General features: G+C 47.5%; 1 protein-coding gene across 1 annotated transcript; it reads left to right on the plus strand.

Annotated features, from left to right (window-relative positions):
- The first annotated feature begins 14,125 nt into the window (after nt 1-14,125).
- LOC123074240 (putative protein phosphatase 2C 46) lies at nt 14,126-16,820 on the plus strand. Its single transcript, XM_044497164.1, has 4 exons — nt 14,126-15,581; nt 15,693-15,806; nt 16,061-16,325; nt 16,465-16,820. Exons 1-4 carry the CDS (start codon nt 14,280-14,282, stop codon nt 16,578-16,580), a joined length of 1,797 nt encoding a protein of 598 aa, XP_044353099.1. The 5' UTR covers nt 14,126-14,279; the 3' UTR covers nt 16,581-16,820.
- The last annotated feature ends 535 nt before the right edge of the window (nt 16,821-17,355 follow it).

The raw sequence follows: 17,355 nt of genomic DNA on the forward strand, positions 1-17,355 counted from the left end.
GCTATATGTTGAGTGATATTTTTACACTTATCACGTCATTGTTTAAACCGGATAATTTTGGTCTTTATGAGAACATCGCTCTGACATTGCCACTAATGAATATTGAATAATGGATACGAGATATCGCGAAATTGTTTGTTTACTTTGTTTCAGCAGTAAAAGAGCCTAAACATGAATATAAATCATCACAATGAAGGAAATGAGGAAAATGAAGAATGAATGTAAGGAATTGGAGGGGCCGCCAAAGTGAGCAGATCGTAAGACGGCGTCTGGTACCAATGGTCGTATCAGATGCCTGGAGCTTTAGGAGACCCAAACCTCCAACATTTATAAAGGGGTCAACCCAGAATTTCAACAGGATGGCGAGGAGAGCACTGTTCATGAAAAAGAAGCCATCTTCCAACCTAGCCGCAACCATTTTTCATCTCATCTTCGTAGCCAACACCATCACCGTAGTAACTCCTCTCCAAGTTATTCATTCTTGTAATCGTGTATTGCATCTGACAACCATTGTAAGACATGCATCAATACCCGAAGGTCAAGGTTTGCCTAAACAAAGTTTGTTTGGCGGCGGGATGGCCGACTCAATGTGTTGGCAAAGTGGCTTCGGGTGATTTCCTCTTTCTCATCATGCCCAATTACTGACCCGCTATTATGCTTAAGGCGGTGAATGTTGTTTTCCCGCTGTCTCCCGTTGACCCGCAAGTGGAAGAATCTAGTATTAGCGTCACCCTCTCTGAGATTTGTGAGTTTGGAGCATTGCTTTTTCCTTGTTCGCTCAAGCACCGTGAGACTGATAACCCTCCGCTTCAACATGTATCTAATGTCAGCTTCATTCGGGTGAGGGTGTGGTTCTCCATGGCCATGCCAAGGTGTGGGATCACCTAAAGGGCCATATGAAGATGGACCTTAGCAGTCAAGAACATACGTTTACTGTAAGATTTGAGTTGTCAAAACCATCCTTCACAACTTATGGAACAAAATTTGACAAGGCTCATAATGGGTGGATTCCTCGTTCCAAGACTTTTGGACAACATCTTTGAAACCTGGCATCTTGACCAAAATGTTCTCAAATTTGAATGAAGGCGGTCTCTTCGGTCCTTGGTCCGAGGCAAGCAAAAGCGGACAGTGATCCGAAAGCGAGGAGGAGAGGGCACGAAGGATGTGGATGCTCAAGTGAACGTCCCAATGTTCGTTGTAGAAAAAAAGCGTCCAACTTTATCATTTGTCGGGTTGAGGCGTTCATTCGACCAAGTGAAACGTCTCTGTTCTTGTCCCAAGCTCCGTAGAACTAAAATGAGAAGTTGTTTGGAGGGAAAAAGAAGATCATTCGCCACACTTTACTCCCACGGTGTCAAAATCGGTGGATCTCGGGTAGGGGGCCCCGAACTGTGCGTCTAAGGTCGATGGTAACAGGAGACAAGGGACATGATGTTTACCCAGGTTCGGGCCCTCTCTATGGAGGTAATACCCTACGTCCTGCTTGATTGATATTGATGAATATGAGTATTACAAGAGTTGATCTACCTCGAGATCGTAATGGCTAAACTCTAAAGGTCTAGCTTGCATGGCTATGATAATGAGTCTCCTCTATCCGGACTAAGTCCTCCGGTTTATATAGACACCGGGAGGATCTAGGGTTACACAAGGTCGGTTATAAAGAAAGGAATCTACATATTCGACGCCAAGCTTGCCTTCCACGCCAAGGAGAGTCCCATCCGGACACGGGTGCAGTCTTCGGTCTTCGTATCTTCACAGCCCATCAGTCTGGCCCATGGCCAATAGGCCGGACACCCGAGGACCCCTTAGTCCAGGACTCCCTCAGTAGCCTCTGAACCTGGCTTCAATGACAAGGTATCCAGCGCGTAGTGCTATCTTCGGCATTGCAAGGCGGGTTCCTCCTTCCGAACTCCAAAATAGTCTTTGGACGAATTGATCGTGTCCGGACCTGTAACACACACCACACACAACCGCAGAGAGAATATATATAATAATACACGAATCCAATCTGCTGACAACTTTAGTAATGTGATGTCACACTTCTCGGTCATTATTTCGAACCGTTTCCCGTCCCGCCGTTCCATGTTTCGGGGCGTGGCTTTCATTGACACGTCCTGTCAAAGCAGAGATCGTATCCCCTAATTGTGGGATTTTCATCAATACAAGCGTGGGTAACCTAACCGTCCTGTAGGAAAGATTCCTTAGGAATAGGCAGGTTCTTAGGCTTAGGAGGAGGCGTTCAATACCCGCTGCCTTTATAAAGGAACCAAGGGTCGTCCTTTTATGCCAAACATCTCCTTAGCCTTCCCAACCTTGAGTTCTAGCACCCAAGGTTCGACTTCATTGTTTCAAGCCTCCCCATCATGTCCGGACCCAGCTTTCAAGGCCGATAGGTGGCTTCCTCCGTTACCGAGGAGGATATCGCAAAGCTTCGGGCGGCCAGATATTTGACTGCGGAGGTCCACCACAGGCTTTCTGCTCAAGGACAGGTTATTCTGACCCCCAGATCTGGCGAGAGGGTCGTATTCATCTCCCACTTCCTCCGGGGGCTAGGGTTCGCTCTTCACCCCTTCGTCCGGGGGCTAATGTTTTATTATGGACTAGATTTTCATGATCTAGCCCCGGACTCTATTCTCCATGTTTCAGCGTTTATCATTACATGCGAGGCCTTCCTCTGAATCCCCCCACACTTCGGCTTATGGCTCAAAACCTTCAATGTGAAGCCGAAGGTAGTTGACGGGGAACATGTGGAGTGCGGCGGTGCTATGGTCAGCCAACTCACCAACACTCCTTGGCCAAAAGGTTCTTTTACCGAAACTTCCAATCACTGGCAGCGGGAGTGGTTTTACATTACGGAGCCCCGCAGCACCAAGTGGGTAGCTGCACCCACATTCCGTCCTGGCCCACCGTTACAGCTTGTATCATGGGTCAACAAGGGGATGGACTGGGGATCAGTTGATGAAGTGTAGACTTTACAGAGCCGCATCCGAACCCTCCTCAAGAGAGACATCAATCTTGTCAACGTGATTCAAGTGATGTTAGTTCGTCGAATCCTGCCATGCCAGCGCAGGTCTCGCCGCATGTGGGAGCTTGATCCAGAAGGACCGCGAACCCTCCAACACTTCTTTGACACCACACACGAAGGAATGTGGAAGTTATTTTTCGGGAAGCGGAAACATTGGTCGGACACTACCGAGGACGCTAGTCTTAACTGCAACCGTCCGGATACCCCGGTAAGCACTTGGCTCCCGAACACTTTGTAATTATGCATACCGTAAGATGGTACTAAGCAAGCTATCCTCTTTCAGGGCTGGATAAAGAAGGCGGAACTAATTATGTGTTCGGCCCCTCTGCCCGAGGGCCCAGTGAATCCTATTCTAACAAGGATGCTGGCCCTGGCACCATACCAGATGCCAGTGAAGGAGGGCGAGGCGGAGAGTGAGAGGACCAAAGATGGCCCCTATTCCAAGGGTACATCAGACTTTGTGTCTGGAGGAATCAAAATCCCCTCATCCGAAGATAAAAGTGAAGGGGGGCCACAGTCTCTTTCCCTCCTAGGAAGAAAAGGGCCACCTCCGAAGATTGGGAGAAGCAGGCTCCTAAGCGAGGCAAGATGCCTCTGGTGGGTGGCTCGGGCTTGGAGGACGTCGAAGTGCAGTCTCATGACGAGGACAAGCCTCATGCCAAATCGTAAGTGAGGAAGGCTATTTTAAACATGTCCCATTTCTTTCTTATAATGCCTGGAATATATATTTTTTGCAGCTCGGCACGCAGTATTCTTCAACAATCCTCTTCTTCGGGGGACCTTCTCCCAGAGATGATGGAAAGCGAGACGCCCCCACTGGCCTCTCCGCCCAATAGGGCGGACGACTTCGAGGTGTCATTGCGGAGGGTCTCCCCCGACCAACAAGTGGTGCAAGGAATGATGAAGACATTATCCGAAGGTGATACTTCGGTGGCCTAGGGTCCGGGGAACAACGATGAAGGCCCCGAACAATTCGGTATACAACCGGATACGAATAAATGGATCCCTTCAAAGGGTGGCCATACTCCTACGGCAGTCTCCGCAGACCCAGAGGCACCGGATATCTTGACGAACATGCTGCGGCAGGCATCCGTTTCAGAGGAACATCGTACCCTGATGGGCATGGTGGTTGAAAAGGTCCTGTATGTGAAGAGCGGATTGAATGAGGCCTTTGTGAGCCTACTAAGAGGCTTCGAGGTTTGTACTGTAATATGTGCAATTGTATTTTATTCGCAAAATACACCTGTGTATAGATAGTAGCCCTTGAGACTCGGGTTGGCTTCCCATGGGAGGCGAACGGAGAATCAAGAAGAAATATTCAAGGACTAATCTGATTAACTTGAACAGAGGCTGCTTCCCCCTGACTACTTCCCAGACTACGGATATTGCCGAGCTGCAACGAAGATTGATGTGGTCGAGGATGACGTTCCGTTAATCAATATGTGTCTTGACGAATCGCAAGGTATGTATTCAAGGCAGTCCCTTCACATACATTTTTATGATATAAGCATGATGCTGAAAGTTATATACTGTAATATGCATAGCTGCAGATGGTGCTGCCGCCGTTGAAATTCTTCGGGCGGAGTTGGCCCGGGCCAAGGAGCAGGCCCGATGTAGTAATGCGGCTGCCGAAAAGGCATCGGCTGAATTAAAAGCCGAACGAGCTGCTCGGCGTCAAGACAAGGAGAAGATATCCATGATGGCGCTCGAGCTAAAAAATGTTGCTAGCCGCTGTGAACTCCTTGAGAAGGAGAATGAAGCCAAAACGACTGAAATTGACAAGGCCTTACGAGACGCGCGAGAAGCGCGGTCTGAATCCAGAGCCGCCTGTGAGGAGATTTGACAAGCTGGGGAGATTGCGGCTGGTAAGCCATTTTTGCTACAGACTAAGTTCGGCGATCCAAACTATGCTCAGCTTAACAAATTGTGGAGTTCTCCGGACGAGTTTTTAGACTTGCCGAAGAGTTGACCACCTACAAAAGAGAAAGTCCCCACCTCTATCGCTGGCGGCAAGAGGAAGATGGTCGGGTTTCCTTGAATGATACCATCGGCCTCAAGAATCATCGATGCAATATTGGATCTGGTGCTATCTCTCCGAAGCAATATGTCTTCCTGCTGCGCCTGGTGTGGCACGCATATCGTATCCGCGTGCAACTAGGTAGTGTCACCACTCGCTCCGGCGAGGGGTTTTATTCGCTGCTCCCTAGAGGCCCCAGGTATGACGCGTCAGCATGCTGACCATGGTATAGGGACCTTGCCGGCCGACACCTTGACTCGCGGGAGAGGGATGCCCCGCCGGCACATCAACCGTGGGCTTTGCCCATCGGAAATCCGTAGCGACCACAAGAGGGAGTTGATGAAGTGGAGGAGCCTTGAGCAGTGACTAGAAGAAGAGGGTTTGCTGCCCGAGTCTCCTTTGGACGACGCAAGGGCGAGATCAGATTTCCCCCATCTACTTTACATTTGAGTATCTCAATGTGGTCCCGTTTACATGACAATAATACTACTCCCTTGGTCCGAAAAAGCTTGTCCCATGCTTGTTCCTCAAATGGATGAATCTAGCACTAACTTGATGCTAGATACATTTATTTAAGGGACAAGTTTTTCCTGACAAAGGGAATATCAAGCATGTTAATTATAAATTAACCTCGAATGAACCTGGACGTGGAAATGGGGACAAAAGGAGAAAGCAGGAAAGAGGTGATTTCAGAACTAAAGGCACCATAGCATCCTGCGTACACGAGCATCTAGTTGTCTAGTCGTGCCTAGGAATCCTGCGCACCGATCTCTTTTGCTGGTGCTGCAGATCAGCATGAGCAATAGCAAGCAATCATGTTTATGTTTATAGTATTGCTCAAGTTGCAACCAGACGCTTGAACAACTCCCCAAATATAAACCCCTCTTGCACACTAACTGCCTACCCACACACAAAAAGATTCATGTAGATACTGTCAATCATGCAAAATCTTATACTCACCAGCACATTTCATCTACTGATCCACACGATGGAAACCATAAATCTTTATATATTTCCAATAATAGCATGCCATAGTAAATAAATTAAGCAACTTGATCATGGACGCCGCAAGCTGATGGTCACACAAGATCCACAGGATATCCGTCGTCGTTGCCCATCACACACTTGGATTACAAAATTATAATGTGCAAAACCACTTGCTCTTAAAGATTTGACTTGTCCCTCCCACCCAAATTGATTAGTGGGATGGATTTGAAACTTCAAATTGGTCAATTAATTACTAGCACTATAGTATGCTTTGTTTAGAGCCCACCTTTTGCTAGCTAGCTAGCTCGGCTGGTCATGAATGCCTTTGGTCCTCTAATCTTAATTAATCCTCAAGCTTTCGGTTGACACAGAAGTCAGACGCTGGCTGCAGATATAATTTGAGCATGATTACCGTAGTACGCATGGCGTGATGCGTTGCAGATGTCGGCATGGCGTAGCAAGATGGCAACCGACCTGACCAGGTGGTGCTCCGGGGAGTAGATAACGTATTTGGATCTCTCACACTACGTGAGCAGCTAGTTCTAGCGGAAAATGAAATCCTACGCGTTTGCACAGGTTGTAGCTTGCTGGATGTTTTTTCTTTTTAATAACTACTCCCTCAGCTACTGAATATAAGTCTTTTTACAGATTTTAATAAGGACTACATATAGATGTATATGGACATATTTTAGAGTGTAGATTTATTCGTTTTGCCTTGTATGTAGTTCGTATTGAAATCTCTAAAAAGAATTATATTTAAGAACAAACCGAGTATACTATAGCAACGAGTCCACCATTGAAGCGAGCACAGGCAGACTTATACTATGGAACGAACGAACGAACGGAGTATTGGAATCTCTAAAAAGACTTATATTTTCCTTGTGCGTTGTTGTGGAACAACTAAGAGACATGTAGCTATGAAATATTATTACTGCATCCTAAAATTTATTTTGTTAAGTTAGCAACTTAACGGTTTGAGGAGTTTTTCAAAATAAATTGAATTATTTTCCTAATGAAAAACATCTCAAGTCAGACTATCAGATTAATATTTGGTATTGTTTTATTTCCATAAACATATCTCCAAAAAGTTATCTAGCATTGCAGAGTTTTTCAAGAAAAAAAAATGCTTAGTGTTTACAAATAGATGACACACCAACCAATACTTGTATGCACGTATTGCCTTCCTCAGTTCGTATTTCCATTCTTTAATCAATCCTAACAATCAATTTTTCCATGTATAAGATGCACGACTTGGATAATTACACGGCAAATTATGATGTGGCAGACATGCATGACTTAGTGAGGTGGGAGATTTGTTCTAGAATTAAAGATAGTGGATGCGGTGCATGCCTAAAAAATAGTGCTAGTAGATGCTGACATGGCACATTTGGTGAGGTGGATGGCCGCATGTTGAGAGATTCCTTGTAGTCGGGATGAATTTCTTAAGAATATATATAGGATACAGGATATGTGGTACATAAGGTAGTAGAAATAACTACAAAATACACTTAAATTAAAGGTGAAGTAAACATGGATTTTTTGCTCCGGCGGTGCACATGCACCTGGATGAATAGTAATTTAAGGGAAAAAATTCAAAAAATTCTGAGTTTCTTGTATGACAAATATTTCTTAGTTTTGCACTTGTGTGCAAACTATCGTGAATAAAAAATACTATACCTAATGCTTTGGAAAAAAGATGCTCCAAAAAGGCTGTTTTAAAATTTTGGACCGCCAATTTTATTTGTTTTGTCTAGACCACCATGTGTGTCATTCCATCACAACAATTTGCACGCCAGTAAAAAAAAGCAATGTTTCCTGCCAAAAAAAACATTTTTTTGAATTTGTTTGCTTTCAGATTTTGCCATTCGGGAAGAGGGGAAATAAATAGAGAATGAAGACAAAAATATAAGTTAAATATAAAAGTGCCCAGACTCCAAACGAAGAAATGGGAACTCAAAAAGAATCTATAGCGATCTATATATGCAAAGCTAGTAAATGAACATTTCATAATACACTTGTTCTGCAAATGTTCTCCAAACAATAAGTTCAATGGGAGCATTTGAGCGAGGGATTAGAATGGCACATAGTCGAAAGATGTAATGTAATGGTACTCCTTCCGTTTCATTCTTCTCTTCCCACAATTCTAACCACGTATACCAAGGACAAGTAGGTTCCTTATTTAAGGAAAGTCTACCAGGGTATTTACCATGGTTGATAAGGTCGTTGTTTTATCTTAAGCTCGCCATGTAATCTATAAAAGACAAAATAATAATAATAATGTGCAATAGATAATTTCTCACTTTTATCTCTGACAACTAGATATTTGGTTGATGCTGGTCTTCGGTGGATTTGTTTGGATCCGGTCTTCGTTCGTCTTGGTTTGAGTGTTTACAGGTTTGATGTTTTCAATCTACGACTTTCTTCATCGATGATCGGTGCTGCTCTGCTGCACTGGTCCAAATGGGCGCTTTCGCCTCGCTTCTTGTTGTAATTTTTATTATCTTTGATGTTCTTTATACCATCATGATTTGAGATGAATAGACTGGAAGTTTCTTAAAAAGAAACTAGATATTCCTAAAAGAGCGTTAACTGATGATCATTATGTTTTTAGTCACTACCGAACAATTCCCAAATGACTCAAGCGAGCGTTGTGCCTCTCTCGCTCGATTCTCCCAATTTTTTTCCACGTCCAAAAATTGACAGGACTCGAACCTTGGTCTTGTGTGGGTAGGCCAAACACAATTACTAAGGCCAACTCCACCGCGCGACCCCAAACGGACATCCGTTTTGTTCGAATTCTGTCCGTTTGGGTAGGGTAATGGGGTCGGGTCCGGGCGTGTCCTGGAATGCGGTGGCCGCGCGCCCAGCACGCGGACGCATCCGTTTGCCCTATCCTGTCCGCGTCTATTTTTTTAAAAAAAAAAGAAACGTTTGAAATGCCAAGCCCTAGTTCATCAGGCCAGCAGCCTACACGTCCATCGCCGGCATCAGCCAGCGGCCGGCAACACAGCCAGCCTCCAAAATAAATAGTTGTCCTCGCCGGCAACACAGCCAGCGGCCGGCAACACAGCAGGCCTTCAAAATGAATGTTTTTCTCGCCGGCACACAGCCAGCGGCCAAGTGGGCGGGCGGCACCCATGCCAGCCTCCAAAAAGAACATCCACGGCCGATCGGACGACCTAGTTCAGGCCTTTGGCGTCGAGGATCTCCTTCTGCTTGGCCTCGAACCAGGCCCTCATCTTGTCGCTCATCTTCGACAAGTCCACGCTCATGATCGCAAGGGCCACCTCCTTCGCTTTGGTGGCGGCATTCGTGGCCTCGATGTCAAGCTGCCTCTGCCTGGCCTTGACGTTGTCGGCCTCGATGTCGAGCTGCCTTTGCCGGGCTGCCTCCTTCATGTCGAGCTGCCTTTGCCGGGCCGCCTCCTCCATGTCGATCTTCCTCCTCTTGGCCGCCTCCTCCATCTCAAGCTTCTTCCTTTGAAGGTCTAGGTATTGCTTCATTTGCTCGTCCTTGCTTTGCCGCCTCTTCTCGTCCCTCACATCATTTTGAGACATCATGCCATGCAAAGTGTCATGCAATGCCATGGATGAGGCATCACGTATGTCATCAACCTTGGAGTTGGTCTTGCCCCTCGGCCTCTTCAACGCCACGCCATCTCCACCTCCGGCGAACTTGGTCGTCTTCAATCCTCTCTTTCGTTGAAGTTCACGATATTGGTCCTTGAACTTAGGGCAATTATTGATGATCGTCCAACAATGCGTAAGAGTGAATGGCTTGTCATTGTGCTAGGCCTTGAATGCATCCAAAGATTGAAACGCCTACACAACATGATCAACAACAAGTGAACATGCAAACATATACAAGGCCGAAGCCTCATGGCCGTAGTAAGGAAAGGACTAGGAAGAGGAGAGCGTACCATGTCCCCAACACCGAGACCACTCACGGGCCGTGCTTCAACGTTCTCAAATGCGGCGCAATACTTGTTGCACTCTTGTTGGATGAACAACCACCTCTTTTGAATCGAGCCGATGCCACAGTTGCTTGTAATTTGGTAGGGCTCAAACATCTTCCTTTCATGGAATATTTTGTGGACTCTCGTCGAAAAAACAATGCCCTTTTGTTGCGCGCCGGTCCTCGGATCTTGGCTAATCTCCATCCAAGCTTGGCAAATCAACTTGTCCTCATCTTGTGTATATGAACCCGTGCAAATGCTCTTCCTCTTCTTTTGTGTTTCCACTCTTTGGGTGAGCTCGTCGATGAACAATGGCTCGCCACTTATATCAACGTCATTGCTTTCTTCTTCATCACCATCACCTTCGACATAGATGTCATCGTCTTCATGCCACGAGTCACCATGGTCGTAGTCAGCACGGTCGTCGGCCTCTTCATCGGAGACGTACTGGGCGCGGCCATCCTGACTTTGGGTCTCCTCGGGGTCGTAGGCACGGCTCTGCCCACCCTCGAAGATCACGTCCTCCATGTACTGGTTGTAGAAGGGGTCGTCGACCGATGCTATTGGTGTTGGCATTCCGTCAAACAAGACGTGGGGGCCGGCATGGTGCCCGTGAACGATGCACGTGCTTGCTTCCTTTGCATCTCGACGGACGGCCGACAGCCGCTGTTGGACCCAGGCGTGACGTTGAGGTCGATGACGGCCGCGGGGCGCGGTGTGGACGGCGCGAACAAGCCAACGTCTGGCGACCCCGAGGAAAGTCGGGCGATTGGCAGTGCGGAGGCCGGGCAACCGACGAGCCTGTGCTCGCCGGGCCTACAGCCGCTGCAGGGAAAACGGCCGGACGGCCCATGCCAAGCATGAGGAGGGCGTGCGCTTTGTTGACGATGTCCTCCTTCTCGTCGACCGCGGCCTTGTGCCGTGCAGCCTCCATCGCATCGCGCTGGGCGGCGGCATTGGCCTTGACGACCGCTCTCCGTTCCCTCCTCTTCGCCGATTCGACGTCCAACTTGGCGATCTCCTCCGGCGTGCACTCCGACCGCGGCTTGACGCCTTGGCCGCCTTCTTCTTCACCTTTCCGGGCGGGTCGACGGCCAGGCCACCGGAATTCGGTGGGGCGTCGACCATGGATGGGGGAGGGAGAGGGGTGGCGGGAGGGACGTGCGACGGTTTGGTGGGAATGGCGCCAAATGGGCGGACGGGGGGTTTTGCTTTGTGCCACCGACAGGCGGGCCAGAGGAGGACAAGCGTGCGCATCCCGCCCGTCCGCGCGCTGTCCATTTCACCCCAAAATCGGCGCAAACTTGGGCCAGAGATGGGTCGAAAGCGGACACAAAACGGACAAAAGTCCGTTTGCGCCCGCACGCTGGGTCGTCTGGTTTGTCCGTTTTACCCCAAACGGACGGGGGCGGACATGATAGGGTCGCGCGGTGGAGTTGGCCTAAGCCCAATAAAAGTACGTCGAGCCTTTGTTTGCTGTTAATTGGATGGAAATCAACCATTTTAACCCTTTGTACTACTATCTAAAAATCCCGAGCCAAAATTATCGCGGCGTCTGTACGTAAGTTATAAGGTCTAAGGTGCATAAAAGATACCATACTACTTACACATAAGTTATCGGGTGTGTTTCACCAACTTTTTTCCAGTGTCAAAATTACGGCAGTGTTTGTACATAAGTTATCAGGTTTGCGGTGCCTATATCGCCATGTTATTTACATAGAAGTTACCGGAGGTGTGTTTTCAACAACAAAGAATCCTCTCGGGTCAAAGTTATCATTGTACTCGGGCTCAAGTTATCAGATCTATCGTGAGTAAGTTATCATGCTATATACACGGAATTTGCCGGGGATATGTTTTCAACAACTTTCCCCCAAGGTCAAGCTTACCACAATGTTGTATGTAAGTTATTATGTTTAGGTGTGTAAATTACCATGTTATTTTACACAAAAATTGTCGGGATATGCTGTCCACAACTTTTTTCCCCGAGAATCAAAATTATCATGGAGTTCACACGTAAGTTATCCTCGGGGAGTAAATTATATGCTATTTACACAGAAGTTACCGGCGGTATATTTTCAATAAAAAATTCTTCGGGTCAAAGATATCACGGTGTTTGTATGTCAGTTATCATGTCTAATGCATAAATAATCATGCTTTACACATATGTTATAAGGCATGCGTTTCTAACGACCCCCCCCCCCCCCCCCCCCCCCGTTTCAAAGTTATCATGATGTTCGTACACAAATTATCAGATCTGTAGTGAGTAAGTTATCATGTTATGTACATAGAATTTATTGGAGGCATGTTTTCAACAACTTCCTTTTCCCCGGATCAAAGGTATCTCGATGATCAGATGTAAGTTGTCAGGTCTACAGCTAGTAAATTACCATACTATTTAGACAAAAGTTACGGAGGCATGTTTGAACAACATTTGTTACCGAGTCAAAGTTACCATGGTGTTTGATCGTAGGTTATCAGCTTTATGGACTACGGTGTGTAAATTATAATGCTATTTACACATAAGTTATCGGGCACAAAAAACTAGAACTTTTTTACTATGTTTAAATAATTTTTCTAGGTCGACAATTATCAACCCGACACTTTAAAATTTACCAATTCTGTTTCATATGTTGTTACCGGCAAAAAAAATTGTGTCAACACTTGATAACAAAAACATAAAGAAAAACTTCTACGAAAAAAAACCATCATTGTGAAATTTCAAAAAAAAAAACATGTATACCACTGGGTGGCATCACTAGAAGCAAATGAACTACTGTGAAACATGCAAAAAAAACAATGAAATCATTGGCCCTACTTTTTCTTTTCCAATTTCATAGTAAAGCTTAGGCGAGTTGGTGGTTGTTGTAGGAATCAATACACGAGGGTTCCAGATCGATTCCCATCGATTCCTATTGTTAAGAGATTATCTCTTAACTAAGAGAAGACAAGTCTTTTCATATGGTGTCTTTTTCTTCACCTTAGCATTTATCTCATGCGGCATTATTAAGATAACATCACTGTACACGTCCTTAATGTGGCATCATGTTTTTTGCCTATTTAACTTTCTCGATTCCTATAGTTAAGAGATTATCTCTTAATTAAGAGAAGATACGTCTTTTCATATGGTGTTTTTCTTTTCCACCTTAGCATTTATTTCACATGGCATTACTAAGATAACATCATTGTACACGTTCTCAATGTGTTGATCTTGCACTGTTATAATTGTCCACACGTTATATTGGCTCTACTCATTCTCACCTCATTCTATCCCATGCATGCGGGTGTTTGATTGCCAATTTGCCATGCATGCACGCGAGAAGGCGAGTAATTGAGAGTGGGTAGTAGCAGATTTGAAAACGGCAACCAACCTGGAAAAATCAATACTTCCTCCCACGACATAATTGTAGGGGCTTCTCAGCTTCTTCCATTCAACTTTCTCGTGCTATATCAATGATGTATTTTTGTCTTGAAACATATTTCCTCCGTTTTAAAATAGATGACTCAATTTTATACTAATGGAGGGAGTAATGGAGTATTTTGATAGATGATCGAAAATACAAGAAGCTTGTTGCGAGTCCAGCGGCAGATTTCAATGATGATGAGCTCAACACAACATTATTGTACTTGGTTCCGTTTTTCCTATGGAGATGATTTTGTTCGACTGCGACACATTGTATCTCCCACGACAAGTTGTGGTAGATAACAAGGCTATTGCGCGGCTCGTGGCAGACAATGACCTCAACATAATAGCCCGTTCTTTTTTCCGATTCGCTCGACCGCGATGCCCGGAATCTTCCACGATGATAAGTCATGGTGGTGTACTTTTCCTTGGACAACAAATTTGTGAAGATAGTTATACTCCCTCCGTCTCATAATATAAGAACGTTTTTTACACTAGTATAATGTTAAACACGTTCTTATATTTTGGGAGAGAGGAAGTAACTTATAAGTTAAGATTGAGAGGATGGAGGAGAAGTGACGTGTAGCCGTGTGGGTCTTGATGCAGATGGCCACCCTGAGGTACCACCGGCACCATATCATACTCCATGAATCCTCATGCAAAGTCAACTTGGCCGAGGAAGGAAGGAAACAAATGGGAAGAAACAGATAGATAGATCCTGGTCAACTCCTTAAACAACAACGTTCCAAAGTAGCGCCAATGTCAACTCTACCCGTCTCCCCCTCCCCTTCTCGGATATGTCGCCCATTTGTCTCGGCCCCGATGCGCATCCAGATCCGGCGACGCGCCGATACGCCGCCGCTTCCTCCACCTCCACCCCGGCTTCGTCACTTTCATGGGCAACCGCGCGGCGAGGCTGGCCACGCCCTGCTTCGCGTCGGGGGGCCGGTCGACGGTGGACGCGTCCGCCGCGGCCCGCGCGGTCGCGGCCGGCGGGGATGGTGGTGGTGACTGCGTCGGCCAGATTCTGAGCTTTGACGGCTATGATGCGTTCGACGGCGCCACCATCCACGGCGTGCTGCTCCCGTCCAACCAGTCCACCATCGGGACCGCCGCCTCCTCCTCCTCCAACTCCTTCTCCAACCAGCTGTCGCTCTCGGCGTCCTCCTCCTGCGACAGCTCCAGCTCCTTCTCCTTCCGCACGCTCCAGCCGGGCCTCTTCTCGGGGAGCCTGGACTACTGCGCGTCGCCGTCGTCGTCGTCGTCCGGGCCGAACTCGGGCGTTCTGTCGGCGGCGGCGTCGCGGCGGGGCGCGCGCACTGAAGAGGAGATCATGGCGGACCTCTACGCCACGCGGCGCCGGCGCCGGTGCCAGCTCGAGGAGGCCGCGTCCGGGAGCCCGCTCCTCGACCGCCTCCGCCGCGCCGTTGCGTCGGTGCTGCGCGTCGGCAGGCCGCCCAAGAAGCAGCAGCGCGACGAGCCCGCGGTCGTGACCACGGTGGCCAGCAACGGCGGCGGCGGCGCGATCAGGAGCAACGGCGAGAACGGACACGCGGCGGAGGACAAGGTGCAGTGGGCGCGCGGCAAGGCAGGGGAGGACAGGGTGCACGTCGTCGTGTCGGAGGAGCGCGGCTGGATGTTCGTCGGCATCTACGACGGCTTCAACGGCCCGGACGCCACCGACTACCTCGTCGCCAACCTCTACGCCTCCGTCTGCCGCGAGCTCCCCACCGACGATGATCCTCTGCCCGACGACGCCGGACGCGAGCAGCGGCGGCTGTCTTCGTCGTGCAACGGCAGAAATAGCGCCGACCTCCGGCAGCGGGGGCGGCACGGCGCGGTGCTGGACGCGCTGGCGCGCGCGCTGCGGCGCACGGAGGAGGGCTACTTCGCGGAGGCGGAGGCGCGCGCGGCCGAGTGCCCGGAGCTGGCCATGATGGGGTCCTGCGTGCTGGTGCTGCTCATGAAGGGCGCCGACGTCTACTCCATGAACGTCGGCGACAGCCGCGCCGTGCTCGCGCACCGGGCCGAGCCCGACCTCACCAGCGTCATCATCCCGCCACGGCACCGGCGCCAGCACAGCGCCGACGGCCACGGCCACGTCACGGAGGAGATCAGGCGGCAGTTCGACGAGTGCGACATGACGGAGCTCGTCGCGCTCCAGCTCACCATGGAGCACAGCACCACCGCCTACAAGGTGATCCACCGGTCAACTGCCATGTTCCATGATCGAACACCCTCTTCTGTAACATATACTATGATCGTTTGTTAATTATAAATTGATGTTAATTTCCATTGATGGATGCAGGAGGTGAAAAGGATAAGGAGTGAGCACCTTGATGATCCTGCCTGCATAGTCAATGGCAGAGTGAAGGGCTCCTTGAAGGTCACAAGAGCATTTGGAGCTGGCTACCTAAAAGAGGTTTGTCTGTCTGTCAAATGTCAAGTAGTATCAAAATATAAGACATTTTTTGATACTATCATAGTGAATGGCAGATCATGTCTTATATTTTTTTTTGACACTATCATAGTACCAATTAAAGTTCATGCACATATGTATGTAACCAAATAAAGTTCATGTGATGTAAGGATAACTAGGTAGAATCATCAGTTTGAACTACCAATTGATTTTTCTTTTAGAAACCGTTACTAACATGGGGAAGTTCGATGTTGCAGCCGAGGTGGAACAAGGCTCTCTTGGAAGTTTTTCGGGTGGACTATGTTGGCGTATTGCCTTACATTACTTGCAAGCCGTTCCTCCGACACCACTGCCTCGGGCCGCGGGACAAGTTTCTTATCCTCGCCTCGGACGGGCTCTACGAGTACTTCACCAACGAGGAGGTGGTGGGGCACGTGGAGGCGTTCACCTCCAGGTTCCCCGATGAGGATCCTGCCAAGTACCTCAGCCACGAGATCCTCCTCCGCGCCGCCAGGCAAGCCGGTGAGCATGCAACATTCCACTTACCTAGCTGTATTTTATGTTAATTAGATATGGAGACATGCTTTTTTAGCCGTTTTGGAAAGATTTTTTTTTATACTTGTGAAAAAGTCATATGATTTTTATTTTTGTTATGATGAAGGAATGGGGTTCCATGAGTTGCTCGAGGTAAGACAAGGGGATCGACGACAGTACCATGACGATGTCTCCATCATCATCATCTCATTGGAAGGGAAGATATGGAGATCTTCGGCCTGAAAATTGATCATGATCGATTACAAATCGCAATGGACTCTAGTGATAGCATACATGGTTGCCTTATGGTCTTCAAGGATTAGCCCATGAGCAGAGTAGTGCATAACAAAATTTTGTACTTAAAAGCGTTGATTTTTTTTCTTGTTTGGATCGTGCTTTATATGATCGAACGCTTGATCTTGAGTTTATTCGGGTATAGCCGCAAGGTTTACCCATGAATGGTAAACCAATGGAGCAAGACAATAACTTTGTTTTTCGGAAACGCAGTTCGCTGCTCAATTGAAGAAATTCACGGTGTCTGTGCTTGGCTCCCCCCCCCCCCCCCCCCCGTCATCTAAAACAAGTGTTCATGTACAATCTATTTTGTTTGTTTTGGGAGTACCAATTTTTGTACAAGCACAACTTTGCATCAAGAGAGTGGTGGAACTATCTAATCTACACAACATGATTATCATGGCTTAAATTCTAGAGCTTAATTCTATGTTTGGTTCAGATTATTACACATGCTCATATTTCACGATTGTTTGAGAAACAACTTTTTCTAGGCCAAGTAAGTTGCACAAAGTCAAGTCACAACTTACAAAAAGTGTTCCATGGAACCTTAGGTTTAGAAGTGTGCAACTGCCGAGTTGTAATATTTTAAAATTTAAAGCAAGCATTTAGTTACCCAAGCCCTCTTAGACGAATGATCAACATTCAACATTATCAATAAAAAAATTCATACCAGACTAAAGAATATAGGGTCATTTTATGAATACACTAATTGAATGAAGCATTT

This window comes from Triticum aestivum, chromosome 1A, assembly GCF_018294505.1.
Source record: "Triticum aestivum cultivar Chinese Spring chromosome 1A, IWGSC CS RefSeq v2.1, whole genome shotgun sequence".
NCBI lineage: Eukaryota > Viridiplantae > Streptophyta > Magnoliopsida > Poales > Poaceae > Triticum > Triticum aestivum.

Coding starts and splice junctions, on each gene's coding strand:
- LOC123074240 (XM_044497164.1), top strand. CDS start 14,280: ATGGGCAACCGCGCGGCGAGGCTGGCCACGCCCTGCTTCGCGTCGGGG. Junction 15,807..16,060: donor GAGCTGGCTACCTAAAAGAG/GTTTGTCTGTCT, acceptor TCGATGTTGCAG/CCGAGGTGGAACAAGGCTCT. Junction 16,326..16,464: donor CCGCGCCGCCAGGCAAGCCG/GTGAGCATGCAA, acceptor GTTATGATGAAG/GAATGGGGTTCCATGAGTTG.